The sequence below is a fragment of the Aethalodelphis obliquidens genome, unplaced genomic scaffold (assembly GCF_003676395.1).
Source record: "Aethalodelphis obliquidens isolate GAN/ISIS:26980383/991018 unplaced genomic scaffold, ASM367639v1 scaffold19, whole genome shotgun sequence".
Lineage (NCBI taxonomy): Eukaryota > Metazoa > Chordata > Mammalia > Artiodactyla > Delphinidae > Aethalodelphis > Aethalodelphis obliquidens.
This window is the reverse complement of record NW_020837963.1, coordinates 5745213-5770237: the sequence shown is the minus strand read 5'-3', so window position 1 is coordinate 5770237 and position 25025 is coordinate 5745213. Positions and strand designations below refer to the sequence as shown.

Here is a 25025-nt window from a genome sequence, read left to right as displayed (position 1 = left end):
TTAAAACAACATTGTTTCAATACCATATGATATCACTTATATGCAGAATCTAAAATAGGACACAAATGAACTTATCTATAAGACAGAAACAGACTCACAGACATAAAGAACAGACATGTGGTTCCTAAGGGCATGGGGTTTGGGGGAGGGATGGAGTTGGAGTTTGGGGTTAGCAGATGCAAACTACTATATATAGAATGGATAAACGACAAGGTCCTACTGGATAGCACAGGGAACTCTATTCAGTATCCTGTGATAAACCATAATGGAAAAGGATATAAAAAAGAATATATATGTATAACTGAATCACTTTGCTGTACAGCAGAAATTAACACAACATTGTAAATCAACTATACTTCAATAAAAACAAAACAAAACGTTGTTTCACAGTTTTTTAGTATCAGGAATCAGGGTACTGTGTAGCTTGGTGCCTCTGACTCAAGTGTCTCATGAGGTTGTCGTTGATCTTATGGCTGGGGCTGTGGTCTCATCTGAAGGCTCAACTAGGAAGGACCTGCTTCCTGGACTTCTCACTTGGCTGTTGGCAGGATTCAATTTCTCTAGGGCTGTTGGACTCAGTTCCTTACTGGCTGTTGACTGGAGGCCTTCCATAGTCCTTTGCAAGGTGTACTTCTCTGTATGTCAGCTCACAACAAGGCAGCTGGCTTCCCTTGGAGAAAGCAAACAGAAGAGCAAGAGCAGGTGCCCAACACAAGCCACGGTTGTTTTGTAAGCCAGTCTCCTCTCAGAAGTGGCATGCTTTCACTTTTACTGTATTCTCTTCTAAGCAAGTCTCTAGGTCCATCCTACACTCAAGGGGAGGCAATTACACAAGGACATGAATAGCAGGAAGCAGGGATTATTGAGGGTCATTTTGGAGGTTTGCTTACCACAGTCCTCAGACATATTTCTGTGAATTTTTCTTTGGCATATACATATACTGGGTTATAAATTGTTCTATAAAATAGCTGTGCTGGTTAATATTACTATCAGCAGTACATGAGGGTTTATATATCATTATGTACCTGCCAATACTTTACATTTTCTAGGACATCAAGGGATATTACACTGTTTTAAACAGACTGTTTTTTATCTTTTGCTCTTTTTTTTCCTAGTGAAGTTCTTGGCTTTTTCTTGGCTTTTTGCGGGAGTTGCTTGTAATATTCTAGATATTAGTTCTTTGTTCTTCTTCCATTTTATCATCTGCCAGTTAACTTTGTTCAGGGTTTCATTTGTTGAGCAATAATCTTTAATTTTGATGTAATTAAATGCTTTTATTTATTTACTTTATGCTTTGTACTCTTAGGCTTTTATTTAAGAAGTCCCTTCTTGTGCTTATGTTACAAACTTATCATTGTACATTTTCTTCTATTAATTTTAGTGTTGCCATTCACATCCAAGTGAATGTAGGTCTTTAATTCTTCTGTAGTCGGTCTTTTTTTTTTTTTTTTTTTTTTTGCGTTACGCGGGCCTCTCACTGTTGTGGCCTCTCCCGTTGCGGAGCACAGGCTCCGGACGCGCAGGCTCAGCGGCCGTGGCTCATGGGCCCAGCCACTCCGTGGCATGTGGGATCTTCCCGGACTGGGGCACGAACCCGCGTCCCCTGCATCTGCAGGCGGACCCTCAACCACTGCGCCACCAGGGAAGCCCTGTAGTCGGTCTTTGAATATGTTGTAAGATAGGGAGCCATCATTATTTTTCTTTATGAAATAAGCCAGTTTTTCCCAGCACCATCTTCTGTACAATCTGTTCTCCATTGATTTATAGATCCGTTTTATTGTATGTTTCCATAGAAACACAGGTTTGACCTGTGTTTCAGTTCTCAGTTGAGTTCCATTGGTTTGTCTAATTTTTTTGTGTGTGCTTGCAAATACCATACCGTTTTTATTGCCACAGCTGTGTAACATGGCTTGATATCTGGTAAAGGAAGTCCCTCTCTTCACTTTTCAGTTTCAAGATTGACTTGGCTATATGTTTATTCTTTCATAAAAATGTCATTTATGAAGTTTCTGAAAAAAACTCAATGAGAATTTTGGTTGTGATTAAGATTAATTTGTGTAGAATTATCTTCATGGTATTTAGTCATTATATTCAGATCATCCTGTTTGCTCTCTATTAATGTTTTAATACTAATAAGTGGATGCTGGCCAGCAAAATGAATAGAAGATATCCTCTAAGTCAGTCAACAGCATCCTGGATCCTTTTTTCATGAAATTCCCTTTACATTTTTGTTGCAAAGAGTATTCCTTTTGTATTATGATCGTGTATTATATGGCCTCAACATATTTCTTCCTTTTTGCTGTTCCGAGTTATGTATGCCTGGTACACTATGCTGATGACTGTTCAGGAAGTCCTAGTTAGTTCCAGTCAAAATCAGAGCAATAAAGATCCCTCCCATTTGTGATGTTCTCCCATTTGTGATGTTGTTTGGTCCAATTTATTTTGAAGGAGAACAGCCCTCTGTTCTAAATCTAAATTCTTTCATTAAAGTTGTCAGACATAGTATTTATTAATAGTCATGGTTTTAAGGTTTTTTTTGCGGTATGCAGGCCTCTCACTGTTGTGGCCTCTCCCGTTGCGGAGCACAGGTTCCGGACGCGCAGGCTCAGTGGCCATGGCTCATGGGCCTAGCCACTCCGCGGCATGTGAGATCTTCCCGGACCGGGGCACAAACCCGTGTCCCCTGCATTGGCAGGCGGACTCTCAACCACTGCGCCACCAGGGAAGCCCCATAGTTTTTAGTTTAAACAAATTAAAGCAGTTTCTTCCTGGATCAGGAACCTAGTGTAAGATGTTAAATTGTAAACCACTGCTGTTTTTTTTATTATTATTATTGATGCAATGACTAAATGCATTAACAAGCGTACTGGAGGTAGTCACCTACCTAGATAGCGTGTACTGTGGCAAGATACTTGTTCTTCAGGATTTGGCTTTAAGCCCTGACGCAACTGAAAAGCCTAGCAAATTGACTACAGAGTATGGATTCCTGACAGGCATAGGCTGTATGAATAAATGATGATTGTGATTCAAAATCCTTTGGGTTTTGAGCACCCAAATCATCATTATTGAAGAATTAATGAATCCTGATACAGCACATCAGGGTTGTTTTTCATTCAATTCAAGAAATAAGTACAAATGTAAGATATGCCTTTTATGTGGTTAATATTTTACAACAATAATTATGGAAATTTCAGGAAAGAGAATTGTTCTACAGTATTAGATTTCTGAGTAGAAATGAGATTTATTCGTTACATAATAAGATCATTTGCACGGGTCTCTTGTGTTTTGTTTTGTATACTTTGCTTTTAAAAGATATTTCATCAGCAAAATCACTCTGTAAACATCTGGTAGAATTAGAACTTTAAAATCTGGTAAGCTTCTCCATTTCTAGAATCAAGTCCTCTTTAATTTGTTTGATGAGCTTCATTTAAGTAGGTGTTCAGTATTTTTCTTTGGGCTTTCCATGAACATTTCAGATCTGTAAAAATAGCTGATATTCTTTTGGAGCTGTTACTCTTTTTGTTGTGCTGTTGAGATTTTCACTTTCCTGGGCTAACATGTTACTGTTCCCCATGATAATTGTGTTTAAACTTTTGCAATAATTGAAGATTTCTTGATGCATTTGTTCCTGTTCGTGCTCAGCCAAAATTTTGTTTCCTTTTTATTTGTTCTAAGATTTGTTTCTAAAAGGGATTAATGATCTTCGGAGGACAATGGTAGTCCTTCATAAAAGAAATACGCTTAATAAAACAGGAACAATTTGTTTACTGTTCATATTTTGCTGAACAGGCAGAGTTGGCCTTGAGAAAGTAGACACTTAGAGATAGAAGATCTAGGGTATACCATAGTTCTCACTGTAGCTATTATCAACTCAAAAAGACACTGTTGTCTTCCCTACACTGTGACTTCTTTTCAGTTTTACAATCTGAATATTTGTTTCTGTGTTATAACTAAACAGGGAATGAACATAAGGGCTTTAGAGTGGACCTTTGAAGTAGAACACTGCTGGTAACTGTTTCCATTATACACTAATGTATTGATACTTGTCATTCATTTGTAGATGGGACCTGGAAAATAGGAAAGTAATGGGATATTTGACCCAAGTACAAGAACTAATGACAAGGAAGGGTTTCATATTTTTGTTTGACTTAATTTTTATTTTAAACATACTAGTATTTTTTAATAATCTGGAAGCATATTGAATATTTTGATTTGAGTTTTTAAATGTATAGTTTATTTAGAAAAGAGCAATATCTTAATCTTCCAAAGTGATCATTATTCTGATTTGTTTCCTATTTTTCCAGAGATATTACATATGAAATATCAGTAGAAGCTGTGTCAACAATGGTGGTCTTCCTTTCCTGCCAACTCTTCCACAAGGAAGTTTTGCGACAGAGCATCAGTCACAAGTATTTGATGCGAGGTCGATGGTATGTTTCTATTTTAAATTTGTCAAGTTTTTTATTGAATTAATCTATAGTTCTCGTCTTGTCCTCTTTCCTTAGTGTTGTTCCATATCTCCAACCAGACATTTCCTCTGGTTGTTCTGTCAGAACTTCAAACCCAATACATAAGGATCTGCTTTCCTGTCTAAACTATCCATCCTCCCTGCCCCTTTCATCCCCTAGCTTCATTACCTTCTCTAGTGGTTTCTTTGTAGAGTTGAAACTTTGAAGCCATGTTTTCTTCCTTCTGCATCATTCTCTATGTCTAAGCATTCATCCAGTCATATTTGTTCATTGAAATTATTTGCATCTTCCCCTTCCCACCAGTCCCATTGAAACGACTGCTGCAGTGGATGCCCCATCACCATGTGTTTGGACTTCCCCAGCAGCCACTTAACTGACTGTTCCTACTTTCATGTAGTCAACAAATGGTTATTGTGTGCTAACCATGTGCCAGGCATGTGTTAGGATGTGGAGCTGTGCTCCTGAGCAGAGCAGAAGCTTACAGTCTCCTGGTGGGTAGGGACGGGAGTAGATAAATATTAAACACACACACACACACACACACACAGAGAGAGAGAGAGAGAGAGAGAGAGAGAGAGAGAGGGAGAGAGGGAGAGAAGCACCTTTGTCTTTTCATATCCCTCTTGCTACCTTGATTATACTTGTGGCACATCCACAGAATCCTTTAGAGCTCTTTTAGAACATATTTGAAAATCACTGATAATAGGGATAAAAGGCCTTAAGCGTTGGCTGAAGAGTCTATTCAAAAGTTTTCTCCAGTTTGCAGGAATTGATTTATCACCAATTTGTGGACACATATCCCTTTTAACTTGTTTCCTCTGCCTTCTCCTCTCATTCTGTTACTTAAAAGCAAAGGGTATTAACATTAAAAGAAATCTGTATATATATGGATATGTTTTTTATATGTATGCATAGATTGAATAACTTCATACTTTTATTTTAAACAATGTAAGATATTTAACAATTATTATATTGATTATATGTTGAATATTTTGGATATATTGGGTTAAGTCAATATATCAAATTGACTTGATATACTATTCAAGTCAATTTCCATACTTTTAAATTCTTGCGTTTTCCTACTGACTCTGTTACTACCTCCCTTCAAGTGTCAAGTACTGTATTATACACTGAATTTATAATATTTCACCTGTTATGCAGATTACAAATAAGGTAACTGAAGCTTAGGAGTTGAAGCGATTTGATGAATGACATACAGCATAGTAAGAGGAAAGCCAGATTTAAGCCTCAAGTCTGATCTCAAAGCCCATGGTCTTCACTGTTGTGACAGTGCCAGATTTCTTTGAATTGTGCTAATCCCTTTTATGTCGGTAGATTATATAGGTTATATTTATCACGATACAAAGTCAGTTGACTCCCCCAAATCTGAGTTTATTTTCTTCTTTTTTCTTTTTGTGTAGCCTCCCATATACCAGCAAACTTGTAAAGACCTTGTTGTATAACTTCATCAGGCAAGAAAAGCCGCCTCCTCCAGGAGCACACGTTTTCCCTCAGCAGTCAGATGCGGGAGGGCTGCTGTATGGACTGGCATCAGGAGTAGCAAGTAAGTCTTACCAGATTTTGTCAGGTCTTTGTTATACGTAGGTTTTGTCCAGTTAGTCATAAGAAATTCTGTTCAGTTGGCTGCCGCTACTAACTGTTATATTGCATCTGTGCAGCTGGTTAAATGTGAAATATTGGAAACAATTTAAAGTATTTTTTCCATTTGGTGCACTGATTTATACAAGGAAATATATGCAAATCATGAATAGATTGTTTACCTATAAGAGGACATTTTTCAAGAAGAATATTTATAAATATGCATATTGCATGCATTCTAGCTGTACAATATAAATACAGTCATGCTCTTGGGAACTTTTTACCGCTTGTGTTTTATGAGGAAATTATTCTATTTTAGGGGCTTTCTTGGTTAGGATTTTACGTGACTAATTAGGTATAGTTTTCTTATTATACTCAGTGTTTCATTTGTTCAGTGACAAATTAGCACATTTTCAAGAGTCTTGTAATAAATTCTGAAGTGGCACAAATGTGAGTTTTATCAGATTGGAAGCAAATTTCATTAACTGAACAAAGTCCTTTCCCACCATCCAGTAAAGCCTCATTTCTACTTCACAGCGTTTAGACCTAAAGAGACCAGAAATACAAGAGGACCTGGGTCATGTGAGGTTACGTCAACTGAACTTGTGCTTTGTTCTGAAGGAGAAACAAAAACTAGACCGGCACTTTGGCAGTTGTAAGGTCTGCCTGGGTGCTCTTACTAAAGAAACAGTATACGGTCTGCTTAATTACATAGTGCAGAGTTCAGCTGTCTGAAGGAATTTTAAATGGAGCTGAGTTCCACAGCTGAATTAGGCTGGGACGTGCTCTCCACACTCAGGCAGGGGCGTCAGTTTGTTAGGAAAATGGAGTACTGTGTGATAACTTATGGGATGAGGAGTCTCAGGAACCTCTTTGGATGAGAAGACCTCTGTTCTAGGTTTGCCTTCCTTTGATTTCTTTCAATATTATGAGTTGAATTACATTTGTAATCACTCATGGCTCTGTCTTTGGTGCTGAGTATGCTCCCTAGACCACCAGACCTGCAGAGGTTCATTCTCCGAGTCACCCCTCCCATTGCCCTCATTGTTTCCGATGAGGGGGCTGTACAAGGCTTGCTCATGTTCGGCCTCTGAAGGCAGCACAGGAATCCTGTGTGCCTGTGGGAATCGGGTGTCCTGTGGGAAGGCTTGATTAATCCATTAGTGTTTCCTTTTTTCAGTCATTAAACTGGTGTAAGTATTCAAAAGCTGAGTATTTTCCCGTTCTCCAATATGGTTGGACATTTTTTTTGGAGGAGGTAGTAGAAGTTCATTACCTGCTTTCTTCAAAACAGTGGCAGTGCTTCAGTTTTTAAAAATACAGACTTGGGTGTAGTTCTTGATTTTTCTTGCAGTCACGTGTCATCATAAAGAAGTCCAGTATGGTGTGTGGTGTCATCAGTACCGGGTGCCAAAAATCTTGACTTGCTCACTTTAGATCTACTCTGCGTATCGGAAGGAAGTTCCTTTTCTTAGCTCCCAGTTTCTTTGTCTACCAGATGTCGATCACGGTTGGAATACATGATCTCTGACACTATTTCCACATAATTTTTTGTTTTTGGCGGTACGCGGGCCTCTCACTGCTGTAGCCTCTCCCGTTGCGGAGCACAGGCTCCGGACGCGCAGGCTCAGCGGCCATGGCTCACGGGCCCAGCCGCTCCGTGGCATGTGGGATCTTCCTGGACCGGGGCCCGAACCCAGGTCTCTTGCATTGGCAGGCGGACTCTCAACCACTGTGCCACCAGGGAAGCCCCTCTCCTCCTCTTTTGAAAGAGCTTTTTATTTGGAAATAAGTTCACACATACATAAAAATACCAAAACTAAAAAAATCCCCCAAATTATATACCTTTAACGAGGCTGATTTATTGTTAACATTTTATCCCATTTGTATTGTATTTGTATTCCTCCCCCCCAAATCTACACACACACACACACACACACACACATTTTTTTTAACCATTTTTGAGAATAAGTTATATACATCATGGCCCTTTACCCCTAAATACTTGAACGTGTATTTCCTAAAAGGGGATATCTCTTTTTTTTTTAACTTTTGTTAAAAACATTGAAGTATAGTTATTTAATTTACAATGTTGTGTTAGTTTGAGACATACAGCAGGGTGATTCTGTTATTCATATATATATATTCTTTTTTAGAATATATTACAAGATAATTGAGTATAGTTCCCTGTGCTACACAGTAGGTCCTTGTTTACGCATTTATATAGTGTGTATATGTTAATCCTAAACTCCTAATTTATCTCCCTCCCATCCCCTTTGCTAACTATAAGCTTGTTTTCTATGTCTGTGAGTCTCTTTCTGTTTTGTAAATAAGTTCATTTGTATCATTTTTTTAGATTCCACATATAAATGATATCATATGATATTTGTCCTTTTCTGTCTGACTTCACTTAGTATGATAATCTCTACATCCATCCATGTTGCTGGAAATGGTATTTTCATTCTTTTTTTAAAATCAATTAATGTATTTTCTTTTTTCTTTCTGGCTGCATTGGGTCTTCGTTGCTGCGCACGGGCTATCTCTAGTTGCAGCGAGCGGGGGCTACTCTTCATCGCGGTGTGGGGGCTACTCTTCATCGCGCTGTGGGGGCCACTCTTCATTGCGGTGCGCGGGCTTCTCATTGTGGTGGCTTCTCTTGTTGGGGAGCACAGGCTCTAGGAGCGTGGGCTTCAGTAGTTGTGGCACACAGGCTCAGTAGCTGTGGCTCACGGGCTTTAGAATGCAGGCTCAGTAGTTGTGGCACATGAGCTTAGTTGCTCTGTGGCACGTAGGATCTTCCTGGACAAGAGCTTGAACCCGTGTCCCTGCACTGGCAGGCAGATTCCTAACCACTGCGCCACTAGGGAAGTCCTATTTCATTCTTTTTATGGCTGAGTAATATTCCATTGTCTGTGTATATTTGTGTGTGTATGTATGTATATATTTATATGTGTATATGTGTGTGTGTGTGTACACACACACACACACATACGCATATATATATATATATATCACATCTTCTTTATCCATTCATCTGTTGATGGACACTAAGGTTGCTTCCATGTCTTGGCTTTTGTAAATGGTGCTGCTTTGAACATTGGTGTGCGTGTATCTTATGGTATTATGAATTAGAGCTTTCATCTTTTCTGGATATATGCCCAGTAGTGGGATTGCAGAATCATATGGTAGCTCTATTTTTAGTTCTCTAAGGAACCTCCGTACTGTTCTCCATAGTGGCTGTAGCAATTTACATTCCCACCAACATGTGCTTGTGCTTACACCTTGGAATTTCTAAGCCGTTAGATATGAAGTGCGGCCTGGTCATACATAATTTCAGTAAGCATTCTAGATGGTTCTGAAAAAGCTGGTCCATTTCTGCACCACTTTGTGGTGCGGGTCCCTTTCCTGTGCTTGCATCTGTTCTGCTGTGGGCCCATCATGGCAGATAGTTGAGCCAATTCTATTAACTGTTGGGGATTACATTGTTTTGAGGCAGCTCTAATGGGTTTAACTGACACTCTCCTTCAGTATTATCTTGCTTTCTCTTCTTATTACTCTCTTACTGATGAGGTCCAGTTTATCAGAATTGTTTTTTTTTAATTTATTTTTTTATACAGCAGGTTCTTATTAGTTATCCGTTTTATACATACTAGTGTATGCATGTCAATCCCAATCGCCCAATTCATCCCACCACCCGCACCCCCGCCACTTTCCCCCATTTGAGTGCATACTTTTGTTCTCTACATCTGTGTCTCTATTTCTGCCTGGCAAACTAGTTCATCTGTACCATTTTTCTAGATTCCACATATATGTGTTAATATAAGATATTTGTTTTTCTCTTTCTGATTTACTTCACTCTGTATGGCAGTCTCTAGGTCCATCCATGTCTCTACAAATGGCCCAATTTCGTTCATTTTTATGGCTGAGTAATATTCCATTGTATATATGTACCGCATCTTCTTTATCCATTTGTCTGTCGATGGGCATTTAAGTTGCTTCCATGACCTGGCTATTGTAAATAGTGCTGCAGTGAACATTGGGGTGCATGTATCTTTTTGAATTATAGTTTTCTCTGTGTATATGCCCAGTAGTGGGATTGCTGGGTCGTATGATAGTTTTATTTTTAGTTTTTTAAGGAATCGCCATGCTGTTCTCCATAGTGGCTGTATCAATTTACATTCCCACCAACAGTGCAAGAGGGTTCCCTTTTCTCCACACCCTCTCCAGCGTTTGTTGTTTGTAGATTTTCTGATGATGCCCGTTCTGGCTGGTGTGAGGTGATACCTCACTGTAGTTTTGATTGGCATTTCTCTAATAATTAGTGATGTTGAGCAGCTTTTCATGAGCCTCTTGGACATCTGTATGTCTTCTTTGGAGAAATGTCTATTTAGGTTTTCTACCCATTTTTGGATTGGGTTGTTTGTTTTTTTTAATATTGAGCTGCATGAGCTGTTTATATATTTTGGAGATTAATCCTTTGTCTGTTGATTCGTTTGCAAATATTTTCTCCCATTCTGAGGGTTGTCTTTTCATCTTGTTTATAGTTCCCTTTGCTATGCAAAAGCTTTTAAGTTTCTTTAGGTACCATTTGTTTATTTTTGTATTTTTTTCTGTTACTCTAGGAGGTGGGTCAAAAAAGATCTTGCTGTGATTTATGTCAAAGGGTGTTCTTCCTATGTTTTCCTCTAAGAGTTTTATAATGTCCGGTCTTACATTTAGGTCTTTAATCCATTCTGAGTTTATTTTTGTGTATGGTGTTAGGGAGTGTTCTAATTTCATTTTTTTCCATGTAACTGTTCAGTTTTCCCAGCACCACTTATTGAAGAGGCTGTCTTTTCTCCATTGTATATCCTTGCCTCCTTTGTCATAGATTAGTTGACCATAGGTGCATGGGTTTATCTCTGGGGTTTCTCTTCTGTTCCATTGATCCATATTTCTGTTTCTGTTCCAGTACCATGTTATCTTGACTACTGTAGCTTTGTAGTATAATCTGAAGTCAGGGAGTCTGATTCCTCCAGCTCCGCTTTTTTCCCTCGAGATTGCTTTGGTTATTCTGGGTCTTTTGTGTTTCCATACAAATTTTAAGATTTTTTTGTTCTATTTCTGTAAAAAATGTCATTTGTAATTTGATAGGGATTGCATTGAATCTGTAGATTGCTTTGGGTAGTATAGTCATTTTCACAGTGTTGATTCTTCCAATCCAAGAACATGGTGCATCTCTCCATCTGTTGGTGACATCTTTGGTTTCTTTCATCAGTGTCTCATAGTTTTCTGAGTACAGGTCTTCTACCTCTTTAGGTAGGTTTATTCCTAGGTATTTTATTCTTTTTGGTGCAGTGGTGGTGAATGGGATTGTTTCCTTAATTTCTCTTTCTGATCTTTCGTTGTTAGTGTATAGGAATGCACGAGACTTCTGTACATTAATTTTGTATCCTACAACTGTACCAAATTCATTGATTAGCTCTAGTAGTTTTCTGGTGGTGTCTTTAGGATTATCTATGTATAGTATCATGTCATCCACAAACAATGACAGCTTTACTTCTTCTTTTCCAATTTGTATTCCTTTTATTTCTTTTTCTTCTTTGATTGCCTTGGCTAGGACTTCCAAAACTATGTTGAGTAAGAGTGGCGAGAGTGGACATCCTTGTGTTGTTCCTGATCTTAGAGGAAATGCTTTCAGTTTTTCACCATTGAGAATGATGTTGGCTGTGGGTTTGTCGTATATGGCCTTTATTATGTTGAGGTAGCTTCCCTCTATGCCCACTTTCTGGAGAGTTTTTATCATAAATAGGTGTTGAATTTTGTCAGCTTTTTCTGCATCTATTGAGTTGATCATACGGTTTTTCTCCTTCAGTATGTTAATATGGTGTATCACATTGATTGATTTGCGTATATTGAAGAATCCTTGCATCCCTGGGATAAATCCCACTTGATCGTGGTGTATGATCCTTTTAATGTGCTCTTGGATTCTGTTTGCTAGTATTTTGTTGAGGATTTTTGCATCTATATTTATCAGTGATATGGGTCTGTAATTTTCTTTTTTTGTAGTATCTTTGTCTGGTTCTGGTATCAGGGTGATGGTGGCCTCATAGAATGAGTTTGGGAGTGTTCCTTCCTCTGCAATTTTTGGAAGAGTTTGAGAAGAATCGGTATTAGCTCTCCTCTAAATGTTTGATAGAACTCACCTGTGAAGCCATCTGGTCCTGGACTTTTGTTTGTTGGAAGATTTTTAATCACAGTGTCAATTTCATTACTGTGATTGGTCTGTTCATATTTTCTATTTCTTCCTGGTTCAGTCTTGGAAGGTTATACCTTTCTAAGAATTTGTGCATTTCTTCCAGGTTGTCCATTTTATTGGCATAGAGTTGCTTGTAGTCACTTATGATGCTTTGGATTTCTGCAGTGTCTGTTGTAACTTCTCCTTTTTTATTTCTAATTTTATTGATTTGAGTGCTCTCCCTCTTTTTCTTTTTTTAAAATGTATTTATTTTTGGCTGCACTGGGTCTTCGTTGCTGCGTGCAGGCTTTCTCTAGTTGCGGCGAGCGGGGGCTTCTCTTTGTTGCGGTGTGCGGGCTTCTCATTGCAGTGGCTTCTCTCGTTGCAGAGCACGGGCTCTAGGCACGTGGGCTTCAGTAGTTGTGGCACGAAGGCTTCAGTAGTTGTGGCTCACAGGCTCTAGAGCGCAGGCTCAGTCGTTGTGGTGCTCGGGCTTAGTTTCTCCATGGCATGTGGGATCTTCCCAGACTGGGTCTCGAACCCGTGTCTCCTGCACTGGCAGGCAGATTCTTAACCACTGGGCTACCAGGGAAGTCCTCCCTTTTTTTCTTGATGTGTCTGGCCAAAGGTTTATCAATTTTGTTTATCTTCTCAAAGAACCAGCTTTTACTTTTATTGATGTTTGCTATTATTTTCTTTGTTTCTGTTTCATTTATTTCTGCTGTGATCTTTATGATTTCTTTCCTTCTAGTAACTTTGGGTTTTGTTTGTTCTTCTTTCTCTAGTTCCTTTAGGTGTAAGGTTAGATTGTTTATTTGAGATGTTTCTTGTTTCTTGAGGTAGGCTTGTATAGCTATAAACTGCCCTCTTAGAACTGCTTTTGCTGCATCCCATAAGTTTTGGATCGCTGTGTTTTCGTTGTCGTTTGTTTCTAGGTATTTTTTGATTTCCTCTTCGATTTCTTCAGTGATCTCTTGGTTATTTAGTAACGTATTGTTTAGCCTACACGTCTTTGTGTTTTTTACGTTTTTTGTTCCCTGTAATTGATTTCTAATCTCATAGCATTGTGGTCGGAAAAGATGCTTGATATGATTTTAATTTTCTTTAATTTACCAAGGCTTGATTAGTGACTCAAGATGTGATCTGTCCTGGAGAATGTGCTGTGTGCACTTGAGAAGAAAGTGTAATCTGCTGTTTTCGGATGGAATGTCCTAAAAATATCAGTTAAATCTATCTGGTCTATTGTGTCTTTTAAAGCTTGTGTTTCCCCAATAATTTTCTGTCTGGATGATCTGTCCATTGATATAAGTGAGGTGTTAAAGTCCCCCACTAAATTGTGTTACTCTCGATTTCCTCTTTTATAGCTGTTGGAATTTGCCTTGTGTTGACTGGTGGCTCGAACAGCAGATGTTTATTTCTCCCAGTTTTAGAGGCTGGGAAGTCTAAGATTAAGGTGCTGGCAGATTTGGTTCTTAGTGAGGGCTCTCTTCTTGGCTTGCAGATGGTTGCACAGTATCTTTACATGGTGTCTCTTTTTCCTCATATAAGGGCACAAATATCATCATGGGGGCTCCGCCCTCATGACTACATCTAAACCTAATGACTTTACAAAAGGCCCTACCTCCTATTACTACCACATTGGGGGTAGGGCTTACTATATGAATTTGGGGTTGGGGGACACAAACATTCAGTCAGTAATAGGTATTAAATAGGTCATGCTGGAATTCCCCTCACTGAAATTCTCAGTTTGGGAGGCCATTGGTCTCTTTTTTATGTCCACAGCTAAGGCACCTTTTAGCCCCAGTCATTCTTTATTTTAAATCACAACGTGTTTAGTGGTGGAGGTGAGGGTTTTGCCCAAAGTAGATCACTCACAGCCCATTCCAACCTCACTAATATGTTTTTTTTAAAAATAAAGAAGGAAAAGGCATTCCAGAATGCATAAGGATTCCACCACCACCACCACCAAATAATCCTGTGATTGAAACAAGTTATTTTCTATTCTGATTTTGGAGGCCACTCCTTATATTGTCCTTTGGGAGGGACTAGCTTTAGATCTTGATAACTTGGTATTATGGAAGAGGCATAAGTATCAGACTCTGGCTGTTGGTATTAGACCTAGAATTGAAAGCCAGTCCTGCCATTTACTAACTAGATGTTCTTTGGCTATTTAACCTCTTAGTGACTCAAATTCTTCAAGGCAAAATGAGGGTAATACCTTCCTTTATAGGGCTACTGAGGGCATGAAATGAGCAAAAGTGTAAGAAGGAGCCTCGTACCCAGTAGGTGCATAATAAATGGTCACTGTTAGTCACAAATATTACATAGTTGTATTTGAAAGATAACTTTTCTTCAAAATAAATACCAAAAAGGCAGTGACCTTATAATGATTTACAAGTTTACTCAGATTTTTTATGTAAATAAATTACGAAAATATCTGATATTTGGTATACACATTTATAATAGAGACTTCAGATAGTCACTACAAGAGTTATGTTGAAAATTTATATTGTGAGAAGGAAAAACAGTTATAACATTTATTGTTTTTCTTTTGATTCTATCCTTACTTCTTTGACCCTGTCTTTTAATATATTTTAAATCTTCTAAATTGCCTCTAATACCTAAAAAAAAGGGTGAAGCAAAGGAAGCATTGACCTTGAAATTTCTTGTGTGTTTTTTCATTGTAAGACAGAGCTGTAATGTGATTATAACTGAGTATTTAACGTTTTAAAGAGCCAAGCCTAATTGAATGTGTTCTGCCAAGCTGGGCTTTCCATCGCAACTACTGAGGTTTCACACGATAATTTCTGATATATGGCTTTTCCATTTGAATGAGCCATCAAAAATGTTTTTTTTCCCTTTGCTTGCAGTGGTGGGTGTCCCAGCCAAATTATAAAGCCAAAGTAGTGATTATTTGTTTAGGTAAATGCTATAATAGAGAAATTAATAAAGTAGAATTTGAAGATTAAAACTCATTTCTCCCAATTGGTGTTATTGAGAAAGTTACTGAATTCATTATGATAGGTATGGTATGAAGTAGTTGTAATTTTTTTTTACGTGACGGTTGTTTTTCTCTTCAGTTTTGGCTTCTTCTGGGCTGACTCATTGAGAGAAAGAACAACTACAGTAAGCGAAAAAGTATGTGGCACTCAGAAACAGGCATAGTTGTGAAAGCATTTCTAATTAAAGCACTTTGAATTTTCAAAGAAAGAAAGTGCTTTATAAACAGTAATTACATTCTCAATTCATTTTTATTTGGAATGATCTGATAGATTTTTATATACCAGGTGAAAGAATGACTTTTTTCTCCCCTTTATTTTCAGGACTGAACTCATTTTGTGACTTTTAAAATATAGTTAATTTCAGTTTACTGTTTACTTGTAATGGTTCTTTGCAGGCATACAGTGAGCATTTATTTACTTTATTTTTGGCTGTGTTGGGTCTTCATTGCTACGCGTGGGCTTTCTTTAGTTGCGTCAAGTGGGGGCTACACTTTGTTGCAGTGCACGGGCTTCTCATTGCGGTGGCTTCTCTTGTTGCGGAGCACAGGCTTCAGTAGTTCTGTCTCGCAGGCTCTAGAGCGCAAGTTCAGTAGTTGTGGCCCACGGGCTTAGTTGCTCCATGGCATGTGGGATCTTCCGAGACCAGGGCTTGAACTCGTGTCCCTTGCATTGGCAGGCAGATTCTTAACCACTGTGCCACCAGGGAAGCCCCAGAGTGAGTGTTTAGATTAGTATCTACATTACAAACTGACCATATTTAGTTGTAGGGTCATAATATAAGTTATTTTACTTTTAATTGCTCTCTGAAACAAGCATTATTTCAGATTTTATACTTGTAAAAATGTTTATTAAAAGATATTCATTGGAAGTGTCAAAATATAGTATTGACTTGTTTATCTTTTATCCTTGTAATTTGCTGGCAACCGCTCCTAAACCAGTTTCCAGAAATGGTTTGTGTTTTTTCTTTTTTCTTTTTTTTTTTTTGTGGTACGCGGGCCTCCCACTGTTGTGGCCTCTCCCGTTACGGAGCACAGGCTCCGGACGCACAGGCTCAGTGGCCATGGCTCACGGGCCCAGCCGCTCCGCGGCATGTGGTATCTTCCCGTACCGAGGCACGAACCCACGTCCCCTGCATTGGTAGGCGGATTCCCAACCACTGCGCCACCAGGGAAGCCCTCCAGAAATGGTTTTGAAAGTCAGTATGCCAGCCCTCTAGTCTCATTTTCTTCTTAACAGATTTGAGGGGAAGACTGAAGCTTTTTTTATGCCACAGATCGTTGGGGAATGAATTCATTCATATTCACCAGGAAGAAAATAGAATAATGCAGTCAATTTCAGATGAAATCCTAGGAATAAGTTTCTAAGACTGCTATAAATGTTGTTTATTTGGCATCGACGATTTAATGTTTCTGAGACTCCACTAACGTAATTTATTTTATTGTGGAATTTAAAATATTAAAGATATTTTAAACATAAGAATATTAAAATCATGGAATTCTAATTTTGGGGACTGAATCTTATTTGAAAAATGAAGCAATTAAAGTGGATTTGCTGGGGCTTCCCTGGTGGCGCAGTGGTTGAGAGTCCACCTGCCGATGCAGGGGACACGGATTCATGCCCTGGTCCGGGAGGATCCCACGTGCCGTGGAACGGCTGGGTCTGTGAGCCATGGCCGCTGAGCCTGCACGTCCGGAGCCTGTGCTCCGCAACGGGAGAGGCCACAACAGTGAGAGGCACGTGTATTGCAAAAAAAAAAAAAATATATATATATATATATATGTATATGTATATAGTTCTGTTAGGTAAAAATACCCTTCAGTATTTTTTTGCATGGGAGTGTAGATTTATGGAGCCTAAAACTGTATGTCAAATGACTAAAGAAATAAACAATGTTAATAAACATTATTACAACACATAACAGGAGTTAGCCAAGCAGGAGAAGAGACTAGTAAGTTGCTTTGGGGTGCTTGGGATACTTTCCAGAGATGTACAAAGGATAGGGTGCGAATATCTTAATTCACCCTGCTGGTCCTGTGTGGAGCTAGGTGCTGCTTATTAGACTGTAGTTGTAGTTTTACCCTTATTTTGCATGAAGTGAAAGTGAATTAAATTTGTTTCAAAATCAGACATATATGAAAGTAGGTACAGTTGCAGCCAGTAACTTTTAGAGGTTTAACACTGGAGATGAATGTCATATTTTTAATTATGAAAGAAGGTGTTGGTACACCAGTGGGAGCTCTGACAACTCTGCTAAGAGTGTAATTAGGTATAGCTACTTTGGAAAATATTTGACCATTATTTAGTCAAATATTGACTGAATATGAACATACCCTGTACCCCAGCAGCTCCATTCTTAGGTATATGTCCTAAAGGAACCTGCACACCTGAGTGCAAGAAAACATGAAAAAAGGTTCGTAGCAACATTGTTTATAATCGTCTCCAACTGGAAACACATCAGATGACCATCAAGAGTGGAATGGATGAAGAGTATTATGTTCATTATATGCAGCTGAAGGGACTGCAGCTCCCCATGTAAACTGATGACTCTTAGAAAACCACGTGGCGTGAAAGAAGCAAGTTAAAAGAAAACATATACAGTATGAAAGTTCAAAAGTAGGCAAAACTACACCAAAAAAGCCAGGCAAAACTAAACTACATTGTTTAGAGTTTGGTCTGTAGGTGTTTGAAACTATAAAGAAAAGCAAGGAAATGGTTATCATAAATTTGTATAATAGTATTTGATAACGAGTAAACTACCTATCCTCCTCGATTTACCACGGATGATAGCAGTGTGTAAGAGTTTTATTCTTCAGATGCCTTTGGTTTGCAGTCTTATATTAATTTCTTACTTGCTCTTGTTCATTACTTTTATTTTTGTCCTTCCTGCCTTATAATCATATTATCCTTTCAACATATTAATCATTTGAAATGCCTACACAGAACACTTCCTCCTCTTGTATATTCAATTTAGTGGATCTCTGGTTCTTTGAAATGTTTTGACATAATTTACAAACTTAGATTCTCTTATGTCTTGGTGTTGCATACATCCATGGTGGTTCTCCTGCTGTACACTGGACCATTTATATTGTCCCCCTGATACCTGGACACTGAAGGTCCACGCCCTTCAAATGGGGTTTTGTTTCAACCCTCTCCTGCATGTGTGCATTCAAGTTACACCAATATGTACTTTATTCTTCAGGGAGATTTCTGTTTGCAGGTGTTTCTTAACATGTTTCCCCATTTCTTCATCCTAAGGAGCCTTTTTATTTTTATTTTTAGTTTTTTTGTAATTTTTTTTTTTTAAATATTTATTTGGCTGTGCTGGGTCTTAGTTGTAGCGTGTGGGATCTATAGTCACGGCGTGTGGGATCTTTAGTTGCGGCACGTGGGCTCTTTTAGTTGTGGCATGTGGGAGTGAACCTGGGCCCCCTGCATTGGGAGCACGGGGTCTTAACCACTGGACCACCAGGGAAGTCCTAGGAGCCTTGTTAGACTGTTTTTTCTTAATTGCCGCTGCCACTCCCAAAGGAAAATTAAAACTACAAATATACTGTATATCTGTTTATGTACTGTATGTATCTGTGCTTCATACATAAAAAGAGGGTTTTTATTTTTTGCTGTCTTCCGAATCAAGTTTTCAAAGTTTGTCCCCTTGAGATGATATTGCCAACTTTGCAATGCGTAATGTAAGCAAAAGTCTGCAGCCCTCCACTTAGGCTGAGCCAAATTTCTCCCTATGTTTTTACTGCTGGAATACATTTTCTCTTCTTTCATGTTCTTTCTATCTGGCTGGGCCATAACTCTCAAAGATATTTAAATGATAATACAATTTGATCTGCATTTCCCTCATGCCCTTGTCATGCTCTGCAGTCACAACACTAACTGATGCTAATGGCAAGTATAGTTTTAAGAATCCTGTCTTGTTCATGTAACATTATGTTGTATTTTCCATGCCATTAATATTTCTTCATAAATACAATTTTAATCATGTATCATATGGATTCACCTTAATCAGTTAAAATGATTAGTCATTTTGGTGGTTTCCACTGTTTTGTTATTCCAGATAACACCCTAGTGAACATCTTTATACAATATGTTGCAAGAGAACCTGCTGGCTCCACCACAGTAGGAGCCTTACTACCTGAGCAGGAAGCCATTGGAATCCTGATTGAATCTGCTAGAGATCCCCCCAGAAGCTGAAGGAAAAATGGCTTCTCTGTTTTCACGCCCCACCCTACCCCCAACCCAGTGTCTCTGATTCTCTGCCCTAATCTGAAGCCAGCAGGCAAAGAAGTTTGGAAAATATAGTTTGCAGGTTTCTAGCCCCCTGCACTACAAGATCATAGATGGGAGGGGTGTGGAAATGGCTACTAGTACTGTGACCTTATTTTACAGAGGTTATGTAATTTTCGTAAAGTCACACAGCTAGTAGAAATCATATGTGGCTATCTTTCTCCATACTGTATGCTGTATGTGTACATATGAGTGTGAGTGTGTGTTTATAAAGTCTTAAATATTATCGCGCAGGGGGCACTAGAAGTTATGAAAATTTTAAAAACTAAGATTAGCTATAGTTCTACCACTGTAACAAATCAACTGTCTCCATTTTTTCATTCTTTTTCCAGTGCTTGTCCCTATGTATAGGTATATACTTACAGCAAATTAAATAGTAAAGTAGGAAGCATTTAAAATGTGCAAATAATAATCAAGTTTTATCTTGTTATTAGGGTTATGAAAATAAAATAATATATTGCTATGTATTTGAAAAGTTTGAGCCCTAATCAAGAAAGGTGTGGTTGAAATCCAAGCTGTTACTTTTGTTAATTTCATTTCCTGACTTGGTCAAATCAGGAGAGCAGGCAAATTTTTGCTGTAAAGCAGCTAAAATTACTTACCTCCTTCTTTTGGCTGTATGGTTAATAGCGCATGTTTTGAGGTGTCCGGTTGCTAGTATTCAAAGGGAAGACGTCATGGTAAGACTACCAATACTGCTGCCAGTTCTCATGTTGTTCATAAAGCTCACTGGTTTATCTGGGCACAGTTGTTTCCCTGAGCAAAGGTAAAGACAGGGCTCTAAAGACAGGGGACCTAAGGCCAAGTTCCATCATCTCAAGTAGAAAGGATATATTTTGGAGACATTGCAAAGGATTTATTCATATGTGTCATGATGATGACTGCTAGTTTGTCTCCTCCCCCATTTTAGCTGACTACATGGATGCAAAGAATAGGTTATATTTCTCAGTCCTCTTTTCAACCATATATGATCTATATTTTGGCCAAGGGAGTGTAAGCAGAAGTGGTATGGGCAAACCTGCAGGTAGAGTTCTCAAAGGAAGTGCATGTCCTCATCTCTGTCTGCTGACTTGAATGAAAATGTGATGGCTGGAGCTGGATTAGCCATATTGTACCATGACTAAATTTAGAAATGGAGACTGTGCACAGTGAAGCAACAAGAGAAAAGGAGCCTAGCTCTTGAATATCATGGAGTAATGGGCAAGCTCTGCTACACCTACTCTTGGACTTCTGTTGAAGCCATAATTAATACAGGTCTGTTACTTGTAACTCACCCTAATGCTGACTTATACTTGGTTGATAATGTATAGCGGATGAAGACGAGGCAGTAATATAATAAACTAGCTTTCTAAGGTAGGTTATTTGTACGAGTTATCAGCATAATCTCACAGAGACCAGAAGACGGTGGGATGAGGCAGAACCTAGTACTTCTCCCTCTCTGCATACCAGATTTTGTCCTCAGTCCCCCAGCATTTTTGTTATACTCTTCACAAAATACATTTAAGTTCAGAGTAAAAGAACAACAAAAACAGTGAATTACACAAATAATCTTTTGTTGTTGTTGAATTCTGCCAATCATAGTAATTTACACATTATTGAGAAAACCATTAGAGCCGTTAACAGTGCTTTTTCAGCCAGCCCATAACAGCTGAGGCAAATGAGTCATAACCTTAAAGATCTAGGAGTTTGTCAGAAGCCTCTTAGCAATGCTCAGGTTTCATATTTTATCTTATAAATTAATGCACATTTTAAGTTCTACTTCAATAATCATATCCACGTTTGTTTTATTACTATTAAGATGGCATTACCTGACAGTCCAGTGACTTAATTAACTTTCTAGAAATCTTAGTGTAAGATTAGTGATCCAGAAAAAAGTATCATGTTTGTTTTCTGACCTTGCTTGTTCCTGGCACATCATGGATTGTCTCCAAAAGTTCATGCATACCTGTTGGAGAAATAGCATATGTATCATTTGAGCCTAATGGAGTTTCTTAGCTAACTGGATTTTTCTTTCTTTCTTCTCTGAGTGTTGTGATATATTGCAAAAAGCCTGAAACCTGGATTTAAGGCTGCTAGTTTTGTGACCTTGGGGGTAGTGATTGGGATCATTAAATTTCTACTTTCTGGTAGCTTTTGTGATCTGCAGTTTTATTTTGTTGTTATATCTCTGCTATTCTTTTTTTTTTTTTAGCCATGCTGTGCGGCTTGTGGGATCTTAGTTCCCCAACCAGGGATCGAACCTGGGCCCTGGTAGTGAAAGCCCCAAGTCCTAACAACCGGACCACCAGGAAATCACCTCTGCTATTCTTTTTACTTCTGAAATTTCTGTCATATCTTCATAGTCTTCATATCTCTTCATCTCTCTTAGAATTTCATTTGTCTCTCTGAACTCTGAATAAGTTCTTCAGATTTATCTTCTAGTTCACTAATTCTCTTCCCAGTTGTATCTGATCCATGAAATTGTTTCACTGAAGTTTTCTAATGTTTGAATTATAACATAGGTGCAGTAAAGTACAAAATCTTAAATGTACAACTTTATGCAGATTTAAGTGAGAGGTTGATTAAGGAGAGGCCTTAGAAATGACTGTTGGAATCTGGTAAGATGGAAGTTGTTGGTTACTTTGTGAAGAATCATTTAGGTGGAATGGTGTTTAGGAAACTAATTAGGGTAGGTTGAGGGGAGAATGAGAGTCAGAGAACAGGCAGAAAAATAGAGCAGCCACTGGAAGGGGACATGGATTCTAGGGAGGTTTTATTTTTTTTATTTTTGGCTGGGAAATGGTGCAACATGTTTACATACTGTGGTAGGAATGATTCATTCCAATTCTGTAAATATTACTAAATGCCTGCATTCATAGAACCTACATTCTATTACAGATGGAGAAATTCTTATTCATAAAGATTGGAGAAGGAATATTTCATTCCTTTATAACAGGAGTGAAGGCAGAGTATGTACATGTTGATGCAGGTGGGTTTGTGGATTTTAAAGTGGAAAGACAGGGTAGTTATCTGATAGACTCTATTGAGAGTCAGCTGAGCATGAAGATTGGGGATTGGTGTTGGAAGTTTACCAAGAGAGAGAGCTGTAGGAGCCTAATTCCCCTGGGACACTAGAGAAGCATAATAGGATTGCTGGACAGAGCTGAGAGCCCACTTGAAATTTATGGGGATGAACTTAAAAGCAATCAGAATGGTTGTATGTTGTTCTTATGTATAGCTGCTTTGGAACATGGAGTAGTTAGAGAATTGGATTTAATCGAGGCTGGAGTTTTGCTAGGCAGTTATGATGGAGGAAAGTGGGAGTGTGAGGGAGTTGGGAAGGAGTAAGCAAGGGAGTGATCCTGTTGCTGATCCGCTGAATCCTAGCTGGGTTAGGAGGGGCTGGTGGTAGACAATGAAAAAGTGGTAGAAAGAGCCAACCAGGTCAAAAATTGTTTGAGTCGGGTACTAGAGGAAATGGTCTGGAAGGCTGGGCAGTGGTGGTATTCAGAGAGTGGAATATATGAATTCAAAATGGTGGTAGTGCAATTATTAGCAAAGAGAACGTGCAACCAGGGCATGACCATGGGAATGGGTAGCTGGGGTAGGTTAGAGGAAGTGAACAAGCAGATCAAGGCCTTAGAGACCATATTTTTGGGTGGCTTGAATATGAGTATGTTGATATTTTAAAAATGAGGCCTGGAGTAGTGTGGAGGGGCGGACAGTGAAGCAGGTGCTCAGATGATTAGAAAATGACCAGGAGTGACAGTGCTGTCTATAAATGACTGTAGCAAGCAGCATTGATGGGTAGTATAGTCTGATGGGATGTTTCAGGGCAACTGGGGTGTCAGGAGAAATAGTTTGGAAGCTGTACTGCTTCTCTGTGGTACAAGGGTTGTGGAGAGAGAAAAACAAGTTACCACTTATAAAGGCTCCAGAGAACTGTTCTCAGGGGACACCCAGGTTTCTGTTAGACCAGGGGCAAAGAGGTTAAGCTTGAAAATACTGAGGATTTTTTCTGATATGTGAGTTCCAGAGGGGATGGGGAGAGCTATGGAGACTGTGTTAGTTTAGGGGCTGCACTGAATCGTACGGCACTGGGCCAGGGTGTGTAGCAGCTTTAGTTCTCTTTGCTGATCAAGGTAAACAGGGATATAAGGCATAATTATAATTAGCCCTGATGATCCTTTAGGGGAAGGTAGGTAGTAATTCTAATGATAGCTTTGGACAATTTGTCATGGTGAGGCTTTTGGCCTCATGGCCTGAAAAGGAGGTGTCTTACTGAAGGATTCAGAGCTCCGTGAACCTCCCTCATATCCCGCTGGTTGGTTGTGTCCCAGTAGGGGAAAGGGTATCTTATTAGTAGTGTGGGCTTAATAGTTATGCATCGTTGTATTGTGTAGGGTTAACTAGAGAATCTACAATCATCTTAACTGCTCATTTTGAAGCTAAATTTAACTGAAATTTATAACTTAAAAAGCTGAAATGCATCAGTGGAAGACCATGACCAATTCAGAACAAAATGGTTAACAGAACTTCCTTCTCCCAAGCTGCCGGAATTCCAGGCACCTGTGATATGTATGTCGGCGTGCGTGTTTGTGCACAAGGAGCTTTGCAGCGCAAACAAGCATTGCACAGCAGTCAGACTTTTTGATAGGAGACTTAGTTATTAGGATCTCCTGTAAGCTCTAGTTTTTTCTAGGTTTATGAAAATACTATATCCCATAACTGATTTAGTGAGTTAATAGGTTAGTATTAATCCTAGGTAAAACTGGAAGTGAAGGTTGTATGTATGTATGAATTGTATGTCATTCATTTGTAAGATCACCAGAAAGGACTTGAATTCTTGGTCTGTTTGGGGTCCTTCAGAATTGGCAGTCGGAGTGACCTTCAGAAGCACCGTCATGTAGGCCCCTCACAATCTGCCCTCTCTTTCCAGCCTTACCTCACTCAGAGTCTCCAGCTGGAGCGCCAGGTGCACCGAAGGTTCATCCCTGCCCAGCTTTGTCTGATACCATCCCATGCACCGAAATGCCCTTCTCTTCTCCTCCTGCAGATCTGTCACTCACCTTCACACCCCAGGTTACAGGCAGCCGCCTTTGGGAAGCTCTCCTGGAATGCCCAAGCAAAGCTGGTCCTCTTTCTTTGCACAGGACTCTGTGAAACTCTCAGAACATTGTGTTATAAAGACATTCTTGCCTGTCTTAAGAAGATTATGGGCACCTTGAATGTATTGAAAACAATTTATTCATTGAAGAACCTGTGCATGCCTGCCAAAGAGATAATTTAGTAAATGTTTATTCACCATAAAAAAGGGGCAAAACACCTGGGAGAGATGGTTCCTTAGGGGCATGTAAAGAAATGCAGATGTGGTACCAAGATGAACAGAAGGCAGTAGAGCCAAAAACACAATCCAAGCAAAATATATATATATATATATATATATATATATATATGTATGTATGT

General features: G+C 38.9%; 1 protein-coding gene across 1 annotated transcript in view; it reads left to right on the top strand.

The window, feature by feature from the left end:
• DYM (dymeclin) overlaps positions 1 to 25025 on the top strand; it is a 370766-nt gene that overhangs the window by 97460 nt on the left and 248281 nt on the right. The window contains exons 7-8 of the mRNA XM_027118470.1: positions 4305 to 4430; positions 5891 to 6033. Coding sequence (XP_026974271.1) covers positions 4305 to 4430; positions 5891 to 6033 — 269 coding nt within the window. The remainder of the gene's footprint in view (positions 1 to 4304; positions 4431 to 5890; positions 6034 to 25025) is intronic.